The sequence below is a fragment of the Sinohyriopsis cumingii genome, chromosome 10 (assembly GCF_028554795.1).
Source record: "Sinohyriopsis cumingii isolate HCF-2022 chromosome 10, ASM2855479v2, whole genome shotgun sequence".
Lineage (NCBI taxonomy): Eukaryota > Metazoa > Mollusca > Bivalvia > Unionida > Unionidae > Sinohyriopsis > Sinohyriopsis cumingii.
Window position 1 is genome coordinate 84,857,312 of NC_142970.1, and position 13,337 is coordinate 84,870,648.

Consider the following 13,337-nt stretch of genomic DNA (forward strand, 5'->3'; position numbering starts at 1 on the left):
TTTCGAGGCATTATGTCTTCTACTCACTAGGAGAAAATTATAAATTTTTCCATTACAAGACAACTGAAAACCTAAGCCTGTTTGAATTAACATATTTGTTAATAATATGTTGAATAAGAAAAAATGTGATTAATGAAAGCATATTACTAAAACTGGAGCAATAGCAAAAGGAAATGCAATTTGAGGAAGTATAGTGTATGGTATGTATGAATGTTATATTATTATTTACCGGTATGATTGAGAACATCTTCATGTCACGTCTGCCAAGGTGATTACTTTCGAAAATCATAAGATATAATTATCTAATTTGCAATAATTGATGCGATTTGATGCTTTGTTATTTTCTTTCTAAAGCAATGCATGTTTAGGTGTACGTTCATGATGCATCAACTTAAACTCGTATAATCCTCTCTTGCAGCTTGGCCTGACGATATTTTTCTTCCTTACGACTGTCGGGACAATAGCGGTTCTCCTATGGAGAGAGCTTATGTAAGTCTGCAATTTCTAAATATGTCAATCTGTCCTACGTGAAGATCTGTCCTACGTGAAGATCTGTCCGAGACCGCTTATGTGTCATGCTCTGGTGACCTAGGTTATTACCATAATCGTTAATTTTATCAGCCAATCAGATGAAGTCTTATATCTTTGCGTTTGGGAGACTGAGCAGTAAAGATGATAATCATCAGTGTGTGCCTATCGACTAGATTCACTTTCAAATTTCTGAAAGCTGCATTTACATCGGCTAACTCAAAGGTCACCAGAACATGACCCAAAAGCGGTCACTCTCAGATCTTCACCAAGGACAGTGGATATTTGATTTTAATAAGATTGCCAAGTATATTGGCGTTTGTGTGCGTACTTGCAGTTAGAGGTATGTTCTCTTGATTAAAAAATGTCAGAGGTTGAGTGTTCATCATTTGCATTAAGGTGTGCCTAATGTGCATGCCCTATGAATGACTAATAAATACAATTCTCAAACATGTCAGACTTTTAAGTTTGATTAACTCATTTCTTTTTGTCTATAACATGAAAACATACCATTATATAAGCAAAATTAGAATATATATATGAAATATTGCGAAACACACACACACACACAAATATATATATATATATATATATATATATATATATATATATATATATATATATATATATAGAGAGAGAGAGAGAGAGAGAGAGAGAGAGAGAGAGAGAGAGAGAGAGAGATTTTGGCCAATATTTACAAACACGACCTAATTCATGTCAACAAATAAAGACGGGCATGTTCGATAAGCAAACAAACTAACCGTTAAATATTGTAAATACAACTCACTTTGTATTTCCCGACTTTACTTTATGTAATAGGATCTTGTTTGTTTATTTTATCCTAATGTATCATTAGAAAAGGTTATCACATGTGTGTTCTACCCAGAGCCTCTAATTTGAAGTAGGACGATTCCTGTTTATGAGGAATTGATACTAGACAAATAATCAGATAGTAGGCAATACGGTCTAATGCATCTACAACAAACAACAAAGGGACAGGAGTGGCAAACATACCTTCAATAAAGAAAAGCAAGTGTCACGACACAGTATAACGCCAAACAGGTTTTCGTTAAATTATTTCCATACGCCATTGACTTGTATGCTTATATAGGTTTACTCACCAACAAAGCTTCGATCGAGCGAAGTCACAATACAGTAATTACAATCTAAGTGCCCTGAAACGAATTATTTTTACATCTTAATTCACCACAATGTGTTTCTTAGATACAAGCTCTTTCAGGAGAAGATGCAACACAAGTCAGCAATATACAAATAATATTCACAATATTGTTCATAATCGGACTAATAAAACCATTGGAGATGAAATATGACAAAGAATAATGCACGTATTACCAATACAATAGAGATTTATATAACAGGGAGATAAGAAAAAAATAATACTAAAACTGAATAACTGAATAACAAATAATGAAATCACATTCTTAATCATAGTAGCAGATTTCAAGGAATTTAGTCACTGTATAAATTTGGAACTCGGGTCTTTTCAAAACTTAATTGGAAAATTAAATCAAATAACTTTTGTCAAATAAAGGCCAGTTGTTTACTTTATACTGCTTGACTTGTTATTTAATTAACTTTTGTAATGATAATAACAATATCTCTGAAATTGGGATATTATCTTTAATTTATTCGAGTGAAAATATTATTTGTTTTAAATAACTTTTGCATGTAATTAATAATCTTAAATGATTGGTCTCATATTTATACGTTGCTGTTGTCAACTGAAGTTTCTGTCCTTTTAAAATAAGTTTGGATGTGCCAAAACATGGATCCTTCTGATGATCAGGTAGAACGCGTACATGTACATTATTTGTAAGATCTACCTTTAGATGTGCGTACATGTACATTATTTCTAAGATCTACCTTTAGATGTGCGTACATGTACATTATTTGTAAGATCTACCTCTATATGTGCGTACATGTACATTATTTGTAAGATCTACCTCTATATGTGCGTACATGTACATTATTTGTAAGATCTACATTTAGATGTGCGTACATGTACATTATTTGTAAGATCTACTAAAGGTAGATCAGAGGACGCGTATTTGAGAGCTGAACAATGAGAACTCAGTTTTTAATTGCACTTTCCAATGATTAAGTATGAGAATAATTTCAGCAAAGTAAAATACCTTGCTTGGTGTAACATGTCTTGGGATATCGATCATTCTGCCTACATAAAGTGCTCTCTTAAAACAGGCCTTCTTTTATTAGAGGTATTTCTCTATATAACACTAGTTCATGCATGGTCTCTCACAATGATGGACTTTTAAGACAGGTTTTAATTTAGTATAAAAGCTTAAATATACACCATATGATGCTTTAGGACAACAATGGCTTCTGAGGAAAGGTGGCTGCTTGATGGATTTTTTTTATAGTTATATAATATAAGAGCTCTCAAATACGCATCCTCTGAAGACAGGTGGCTGCTTATATATATATATATATATATATATATATATATATATATATATATATATATATATATATATTAAGAGCCCTCAAATACATGTCCTCTGAAGACAGGCGGCTGCTTGATGGAATTTTAAAAAAAGAATAGTTATTTAAATGCGCGTCCTCTGAAGACAGGTGGCTGCTTGATGGAGGTTTTTTAAATTAAGTGATGTAAATTAAGTGGTCTCATATACGTGTCCCCTGAATACAGGTGGTTGCTTGATAGAGGGTTTTTATACAGTGTTATTAACTATGTGGTCTCAAATACGTGTCCTCTGAAAACAGGTGGTTGCTTGATGGAGGGTTTTTTATACAGTGATGTAAACTAAGTGGTCTAAAATACTTGTCTGCTTAAATTAAGGCAACTCTTGGAGACAGATGATCCTCAAAGTATCTTTCTGTTTATATTTACTTTCTTAAAATAGTGATAGAATGTGTTATGAATATTTAATTTGTATTGTTTGTTCGTTTTTCTTGTTGTTGTTAAATTTCATTATATGCTGTGGTGCGTTGTATGTTGGATTTGACCTTGTCCAGTCAGTTTAGTTATACCTATCCCACACAGTGAGGATTTAAGCGAATCGGACTGTATTAACTTTGGAGTAACCAGGTGACTTTGGTGTAACCAATCTTCGGAATTTCAAAATTATGAATAGTCAGGGCGAGAACATTTCACATCTGCAGGAACAGGCAAAGAATTACTAAAACGGTTTTTACTTGAATGTGGGCATTTGTTTCCAGGGAAGTCATTTTTTTTTTGGGAGGGGGGGCATGTGCTGTAAAATTGCCGTAGCCTATATACGAAAATGAACAAGCCCGTCATGTTTTATCCTCCTCTAATCAAGTTTGCTACCCCTCCCCTGAAAGAAGTTGGAAAAAGTTGAAATGACGTCCCTGCTTGTTTCTAGATGTTCCTACACGAATAAATAAAATCTACCATGACGCTGAAATTGTAGATTCCATACCTGTGAAACAACATCCGGACCGGATGAACTCTCTCAAACAGGAACGTTTGAATAAAGAAATTCATTGTTTGCTGGAGAATGATTTCATAGAACCAGTAAAAGTGGCTTTATTTCACCATGTATTCTTGTACCGAAAACATAATACTGCATCTGCACAGATTCATTTCCATTGACAAGAATCGATGACTACATTGATAAAATTGGAAATGCAAAATATGTCACCAGATTTGACTTTTGGAAGGATTCTGGCAAATTCCACTGATGGAAAGGGCAAAGGCAGTTTCGGTATTGGTGATTCCAGATGAACTTTTATCGATACAAAGTAATGCCGCTTGGGATGATCGTCTTGTACTATTCAGCGTTTCATGAACATGATTTCATCTGGTCTAGATAATTGCGATACTAACTTCAATGTCATGATCTACAAAATCACCCGAGAAGATCACTTAGAGACAATTCGGAAATTCTTTCACTGACCCACCGATGCAAATTTGACAATTAATATATCCTAAAGTGCGTTTTGCCGTGCTTGTATCACATTTCTAGGACATATCGTGGGGCATGGACAAGTTAAACCTATTATTGCTAAGGTCAAGGATACCACTGAATTCCCTGCGCCATTCAATAAAAAGCAACTGATGCGATATTTTTGTGTATGGCTCGATACTATCGAACATTTTGTTGCAATTTTTTAAGAGTTGCTGGAACCCTGACAGTTTTTTAAATTATTATTAAGAAAACGAAGTTTCATTGGTCTGAAAAATGTGACGAGGCTTTGGTAAGTTAAAGGCCATACTTAACGAGTGTACCTGACTTTTCAGTTCCAAATGTCAGTCAGTCATTTAAACTGTATGTTGATGCAAGTGCTGTTGTCGTTGATACATTATTGATTCAAAAAGACAAAAATAGTGTAGATCATCCAGTGAGCTATTTTTCTAAACAAATTAAACAAGCAGCAAAAGAAAAACCTATTCTACAAATCGGGAAGGGATGCTTGGTTTTGATACTGGCTTTTCAGCACGTTTAAGTGTATATTAGTTCAGCTCCTTCTTCGATTATTATGTTTAGTGATCACAACCCTCTTATCTTTATTGGCAAGATGAAAACAAAAATCAAAGGTTGTTAAGGTGGAGTTTGAAGTTGCACGAATACAATTTTGACATCAGGCACATCAAGGGAAAATACAATTTAATAGCAGATACACTCTAAAGTGTATAGAAATATGATATTGTTTCACGTATACTTTGTATTATTCATAATATTCAGCTGATGAAATATTTTATCACTTATTCACTTGATTGATAGTTAAAAGAAAGCTTTATTGAATAAATCTTTCTTTTTGTGTGTGGGTGCATTGTATATTTAGTTTGCATTGTTCGTTAGTTTTTTAAAATTTCATTATATGTCATGCTAGTTGTATTTTGGACTTGACCTTGTCCAAAATTGAATTCATTTTCTACCTGACCTGAATCGTTGATTTTAGTTTCGTAAACAACATGTTTATCTCAATCTGAATCCAGTGCTTTTGAAATTTTCCATGAATTGCTGGGTCTACCTGTTGTTTACTACATTTTATATTATACATTAAATAACAGGCTTCTATTTATAACAAAGATTTTTTTATCTCGTAAACATTATGATCCATCTAGGAGGTTATTTTCAATTAGGCAATCCTTTTGTTTAGAAAATGATAATTGTGACCTGAGGTCAGAGTAGAGGACTATATAATCTTGTTTTTCCAGAAATCATTCATTCATGCTTTAACATCTGAACATTATAGAATCACTTATATTACTTTTGTGTCTAGCTTGATGCTTCTCTTTTTTTTCTATTACTTTTTTTTAGGACCATTGAGTCATAATAGATGTTCTTTTCAAAAAAAGAATCATTTTGAATGATTATATCATAGCTGTGATATAGGCACTAATGTTCCATGTCACATATTTCACAGCTAAAGGCAACTTTAAATTTAGGTTCATTTTTCTGTATCATTCTTGACTTATTTTAATTTGAAGTGAATTATCACCTAATATTGATTAATTACTACCATATATCTATCTATTACTACTTAATTTTGATCATTGTGGACCACTGACCACTGACCAATGCACATTCAGATCTGATTCATTGATACTTTGATAATTGCTGCATTGTAACATATACACATTTAAATAGTCCTAAATTGATCCTGTTTTCACTCTATTGTGCACAGTAATAATACCACTTGCTGATGACCTATTTGGGTTTAAGTTTAAATCCTGGATTAAAACAAATTATTGATGGTTAATCTTGTGGCATCATGTGGCCTATGTTATATAGGGTTCATGTGGCCAATTTATATAGGGTTCATGTGGCCTATATTATATAGGGTTCATGTGGCCTATATTATATATGGTTCATGTGGCCTATATTATATAGGGTTCATGTGGCCTATATTATATAGGGTTCATGTGGCCTATATTATATAGGGTTCATGTGGCCAATATTTTATAGGAAATTGGATATAACCTGATTTTAGATGGGTAGCAATGAATTCTTGGTTTGCTGGTTCAAGATCAAACTTGAGAATGCTAGTGTGTTACACTGATATTCAATTCATGCCCATATAACCTTAGTCAGTGATTCATATTTTGTTTTAATACTGATTCAATTATAAATTGCAAATTTGAATGATATCCCAGCCATGCATTGTCATTTAAATTCTTTATTTCTTATAGATATCATCGTTCCACAGAACCACTCAAGGAGAAAGTTTTAGCGAAGTTCCCGGGCTATTTCAGAACACCAGAGGAACAAAAGTCATTTGAAAGAAATCTAACTGACTTAGACATTGGACAACCTATACTTGTCAATCAGAGTGTCAATAATTATGGAGACCGTAGTTGTTCTATTAATTGCGCTGTATACAACCAAAATTTGAGAAGGAAAAGACAAACATATGCATCTGGTTCCATATTTCATGGATGTTGTGTCTCGTAAGTATTAATGATATCAGAAAACGCCTCCAAAACTCCCCGATAATTATGTCACAATCTCAGATATATCATGTGGTTGATGCATTCAGGGATAGATCCTGGGTTTTAATTATAGGGCTCCAATTTTAAAAGGTGTCGTTTACTTTCCTCTTAATTTTTAATGAAACCTATATTATTTTAAATGGAAAATGAATTTTCACTGAACAACCCAAATCATTCCATTAATTGGGAAGTAGATCTGCTTAATACACACCTAATGAAGAATCTTACAAACAGCCACTAGAAACAGCGTGACATCGAAAAGTTCTGAGTAATTTCTTTGGTAACCATAACTACATGTAGTTTGAAAGTCTAGCATTGGGGCATCATTCCACAGACATGTGGTTTCATGTCTCACCCAGTTACATTGTCCTATCATGTCTCATCCAGTCACATTGTCCTATCATGTCTCACCCAGTCACATTGTCCTAACACCAGGCAGACCAGTCCTAATGCTAACTTCTCATTGATGAGTGCCAAGCCAAGTAAGGCAAATGCTAGTACCATTTTTATGTCTGTAGTATGATTCAGCCGGTGTGAACCTACAACCTCTGAGGGGGACGCTCTAACCACTTAGACCACTGGAATGGTTCTGATCACATATCAACATTAAGATAAAATATAGGGGAAAATGGACTCAGCTGGAAACATGTGAATAATTTATAACTGTTCATTCATAATAATTATAAGTGTGATCTTTAATTTTATAACTATCTACCTTTGTCTTTTAAGGAGAAATTGATACAGAATTCGTTGTTAACTTTGATGCATGGTATCAAAATAACAGTGGCAGATGGATGTTGTGAAATTATTGCAAAGCAAAGTGTGCATCCCTTTTGGGGTGTGTTTAGGCTAAATGACAGACTTGGCAGAGATTATTTCACCCAAATAGCTCCCTAGTGTAGGCCCTCATGGTACGGTTCATGCATATATATGGGAAATAAATACACTTTTGTTTTTTGTTAATAGACAACTTTATAAAACATTTTTGAAAACATTGGTTGCAGATTACTTATTAGATGATATGTGCAGTGAAAGGATATCTCTTCCTCACTCTAAATGACATAATAATGCATATGGAAGACAAAATGAGAAGTTTTCTCCTGCGTTGGATATTTATTATCAGTTTAATTACTTTATGTTTTACTTTTACCTTGTATTAACATGAATGAGCTATGGTTGTGTTAGGTTCTCCAAGCCATTTTACAGTTATCTATGGTTTTCACTGCACTGTGTGTGTCCTTCATTTTGTTTTCACTTTTGCATTGTGTGTGTCCTTCATTTTGTTTTCACTTTTGCATTGTGTGTGTCCTTCATTTTGTTTTCACTGCATAGTGTGTGTCCTTCATTTTGTTTTCACTTTTGCATTGTTTGTGTCCTTCATTTTGTTTTCGCTTTTGCATAGTGTGTGTCCTTCATTTTGTTTTCACTTTTGCATTGTGTGTGTCCTTCATTTTGTTTTCACTTTTGCATTGTGTGTGTCCTTCATTTTGTTTTTGCTTTTGCATAGTGTGTGTCCTTCATTTTGTTTTCACTTTTGCATTGTGTGTGTCCTTCATTTTGTTTTCACTTTTGCATTGTGTGTGTCCTTCATTTTGTTTTCACTTTTGCATTGTGTGTGTCCTTCATTTTGTTTTCGCTTTTGCATAGTGTGTGTCCTTCATTTTGTTTTCACTGCGTAGTGTGTGTCCTTCATTTTGTTTTCACTGCATAGTGTGTGTCCTTCATTTTGTTTTCACTGCATAGTGTGTGTCCTTCATTTTGTTTTCACTGCATAGTGTGTGTCCTTCATTTTGTTTTCACTGCATAGTGCATGTCCTTCATTTTGTTTTCACTGCATAGTGTGTGTCCTTCATTTTGTTTTCACTTTTGCGTAGTGCATGTCCTTCATTTTGTTTTCACTTTTGCGTAGTGTGTGTCCTTCATTTTGTTTTCACTGCATAGTGTGTGTCCTTCATTTTGTTTTCACTGCATTGTGTGTGTCCATCATTTTGTTTTCACTGCATAGTGTTTGTCCTTCATTTTGTTTTCACTGCATAGTGTGTGTCCTTCATTTTGGTTTCACTGCATAGTATGTGTCCTTCATTTTGTTTTCACTCCTGCATTGTTTAATCATTTTTTCCCTGAAATATTAGTATACACAATTTGTGCCTACTCTGTTGTCTCCCTTGTTTAACATCTCTTATGCACATAAACATATACATTCTGTACTGAATGAATTACTTAACTGACATTAACATATATAAATGCTACCGTAAACTATATTTCATTTTTCTATCATTTATTGATTCATGCATGAAGTCTTTTTGCCTTCTTATTGTATAAATGGTTGCCATGAAATAATAATACTTTTTTGTTTTAACAGAAACAACTACTTTACTTCTCCTGACACTAAGGTGAACGTATTTGGAGTTATGAAGACACTAGTACACTATGTCAATGTGAGACAGTATTTTCAAGCTACAAACTGCAGGTAATGGGACATTGTAACATGGTAATAATTACATGATTGAAAGGGTGTCTTACTTCTTATTTCAGTAGTGTTGGTGGTGGTTATGGTGGTGGGGATTTCACACCTGAGCCATAATAAGTGTCAGATATGAAACTGATAGGAATAGTTTGTTTGAAATCTGTTTCCTATCCTCTTCATAATCTTCCGAAAATTTAGCATACACTAGATTAGGAGGAACCTGGCTAAACTGAACACATATAGAGATTTAACATTGCTACATTGATTTGACTTGAGTATACTAATCTAAACAAGTCTAGACAGAAAATATAGAATGAGCTAGACTGAACCACACTGAACTAAACTAGAATCAATTACAGCATACTAATCTGCACTAAACAAAGCAGGATTCACCTAGATTAGAGTAAATATTTACAAGATTAAAAAGGTCATACTGTCCTGGAGCCAACTTGATGAGCCTTTTTTTGACTACACTGTGGTAGGCTGCTCAGGGCTTTATTGAGGTAACTTGACTCAGTAAGAAAATTGTTCTTTGTAAGGCATATACAGCTAATCAGATAGTTATGCATGACAATAGGAATGTTTTGAAATATATAGCTTACTCAAGAAAGCAATAAATCCTAATGTCTTTTTTAAATGTAAGCAGCGTTTTGAAAAGCCAAATGTTGCGAATTTGCAACATGATCTAAATAAGAAAATAGTTTCTAATATGCCACAAATTATTTAATAAAACATAATTAAAAACAGCAATTTGTTCTCACTAAATTGCAGTCAAAATTTCTATTTCAGTCGTGTTATGGGTTGCACGGGATGCACGTGCATTCAAGATCGATCAGTACAGACTGCAGTTGTGTTGAAAGCAGGAGTGACGACAGCAGATGACATAGAAGACTTTGAGACTAACTTTTTCTATTTCGATGGATGCTGTACGTGCAGAAATACGTGACGTGATAATTAGATTTTGCTCAAAATACTCGTACTTAACAACAAGCATGGAAGTTTCATAAAGGATTTTGGTTCCTTACTACACGTGGATTGTACAAGCAGGACAGATATTGTTATTTATGAATAAGAAATAGACTTTTGACTTATTCAGCTTAAAGAAAAATGTTTTAAACATCACAGTCAGATTCATATTTGGTTTTATTAATGTTACCCCTACCCCCACCCCCACCCCTCCACCCCCACCCCACATACACATCATGCATACTCGTTGCCTTAACAGTGTTCTTTCACATGATATTCACAATACTTTAGGACTTATTGCTGATTGCATACAATATAAGTAAATAAGATTTTAGAAAGGTTTTGTCCACTTCCTCACACCCTTCTCATTCTGTGACATAAAAGCTAAAGAGAATCAAGTACAGCAAACCAGACGAATGATAACAAAAGATGGCATCTTAATTGCATTTGTTACCTTTTTATCACCATGGATAACATGATCTATTTCAGTTTTGATGCACGTGTATCATATATGGGAATATTAAAATATAGTTATGAAGAGAAACATTAGAATCATGTTTGATAAGAAAAGTGGATGACTTTGCAATCATGCCGATGGTTTACGATAAATGATTCTTTTTTCTTTTTTCTTGCATGTATTTATATATATCTGTACATACTTAATTTAATATATTTGACATCCATCTTGATCTCTTCAACGAATTGGCATACATTCAATTCACATCATTTGTGTTTTCATTGGCCTTTAAGTCTTTGTTTAATATAGAACTGTATGTATGTGTCTATTTATTGGTAAGTTGGCACAAAATTTATTTGTATTTATTTAGCCATGTTATTTAGCTATATTCCAAAGATTGGCTTCAGATACATCAATAATATATGCCACTTATACACTTATCGTCTACCCAGTTCGTGTAGCCATCACAATATTTATTCAGAAGTACGCATTTTGTACTTGACTATATGTCCATGTTTGTATGTCCGTCTGTGTTTTTATTGCCAGAGTTTTCAGTCAGTCACCTTAATAACTTTATAAGATAAAACATCCTAAATTTAACCAGTTTATTGAGTTGATAAAGAAATGATGTGAAAGGTGAAATCGGCTGAACTTCAAGCATTGTTGTATAGTAAATAGGTTTTGAAGTAATTGCATCCATTTGTACATTTGCCTTATTCAGTGTTTAACTACAGTTGATATGAAAATGGTATAGAGAATTAAAATGTGTTATAATTATGTTTTTAAGTTAAAAAAATAGAAACCAAAATTGCTTTCATTGTTTTTATTTCCTTAGGTAAAGTTAGTCAATGTTGTGTGAGCGAATGTTTCGGTGAATATTGCAGCAAGCAGTTGAATTATGTTTTACATTTGAGTATGGGACTAGCAACATTGACAGTTGTTTTCTGTATCATAGTTTATGGAAGTATAAGGCAGACATATTTTGCCTAACATGCTACTTATGTGACAAATTTGTCGGTATAGAAACTTAGTGTTTAAGGTTATTGTTAAATTTGCCGTGTAGAATCCATGTAATATTTAGGGCTACTGTTAAATTGGAACAGTAAATACAACAATATTTTACTGAATAAATCTAAACTTGGTTGGAAATATTACATGGTCATAATGTAGCCTGGGCACAATTTTTCATGTTCTGAAGTCAAGTTAGGCTGACAGAAACATGATCTTGTTCACAAAAGGAAAAACAAGAGTGGCAACAGAGAAAATAAGCTCTTGAAAATTTGTTTTTTGTTTTGTATTCTTTACTATGGTGAAGTATTGCTGTTTCCCTGCTTTAAATATTTAGCATTTGTTTCATCTGTGGTAAACATTTTTTAAATGAAATATTTCAAGCAATGGTGTGATACAAACACAAACAACATTACCAAAATAAAAAAATTGTCACAGCGTGGCAACTATTTAGCCTGGACAAGTATGCACGGAAGTCACTAGATATGTTACTCGACTGGTTTTGGTAAAGGAGCTGGTACAAAATTATACTTTTTAGACTGATTTAATAAGTTATAAATTCAAAAACATCAATAAATATATGAAGGCATAAATATATGTCTTTTTTATGTTGCAAATTAATTTTACACCTAGCTACGTTATTTTTAATATATATTAATTTCACGTTATTACATGCGTAATATTGTTTGAAATTTATATATTTGTACTGCATCTTTCTTTATAACACTCACATTAATTCAATGGGTGGAAAGAATTGATGACAGAAGATGCAGCTCTACATTTTTAATATTTTAGTTTATAAAGAATGAAGCCTTTATAAATTGTAAACCTGATTGTATAGTCAAAGAGCAGTTTTGTTAACTATCTAAGTGCACACAAGAAGTCTATGTTTGATATTATAGAAATATGTAACGTAATCCAGACGTGCTAATCACGGGTATAAATATAGCTATTGGTGCTTTTAGTCGAAGAATTTTTGTGTTCGTTAGTATAATTAGTATTCTGTTTTGTAGCGAGTACTAATTTTTTACCTACCTAGCAATGCGTGGATATGATAAGTCTGAAAATAAAATATCAAATTGACAGTTCTGTTGACCAGGTTTTTTTAATACCTACCTATTTGTGTAGGAATACTGTGTTTCATCAGAGCACCACTGCATCAGACAAAAAAACATTAGAGTTAAAAAATTCTCAGAGCAATGGTGCAACACCTACTAACACACTCGCAGAGGCACATTATGTAACAATGGAACTGCTCTCCATCAGAAACAATAACACTGAAATAAATGATTATAAAATGTAGAAAACCAGGTGTTGTAAGACTAGACAGGTAAATATTATATTACACTGTCAATGTTCACATAACACAGAAGCATAGTGGTGTGAATTTCCATCAGTGGTCTGAGTTGCATTAAGTGTTCTGAGTTGCCATCAGTGGTCTATGTTGCCTAAAG

At 33.3% G+C, this 13,337-nt stretch overlaps 1 protein-coding gene across 2 annotated transcripts in view; it reads left to right on the plus strand.

The window, feature by feature from the left end:
• LOC149790498 (uncharacterized) overlaps nt 1-12,966 on the plus strand; it is a 46,007-nt gene extending 33,041 nt beyond the window's left edge. For both annotated transcript variants that reach the window (XM_089972546.1, XM_089972547.1), the window contains exons 3-6: nt 419-489; nt 6,686-6,943; nt 9,348-9,455; nt 10,242-12,966. In XM_089972546.1, coding sequence (XP_089828672.1) covers nt 419-489; nt 6,686-6,943; nt 9,348-9,455; nt 10,242-10,398 — 594 coding nt within the window. In that variant the 3' untranslated portion in view covers nt 10,399-12,966. The remainder of the gene's footprint in view (nt 1-418; nt 490-6,685; nt 6,944-9,347; nt 9,456-10,241) is intronic.
• Nucleotides 12,967-13,337: the final 371 nt, after the last annotated feature.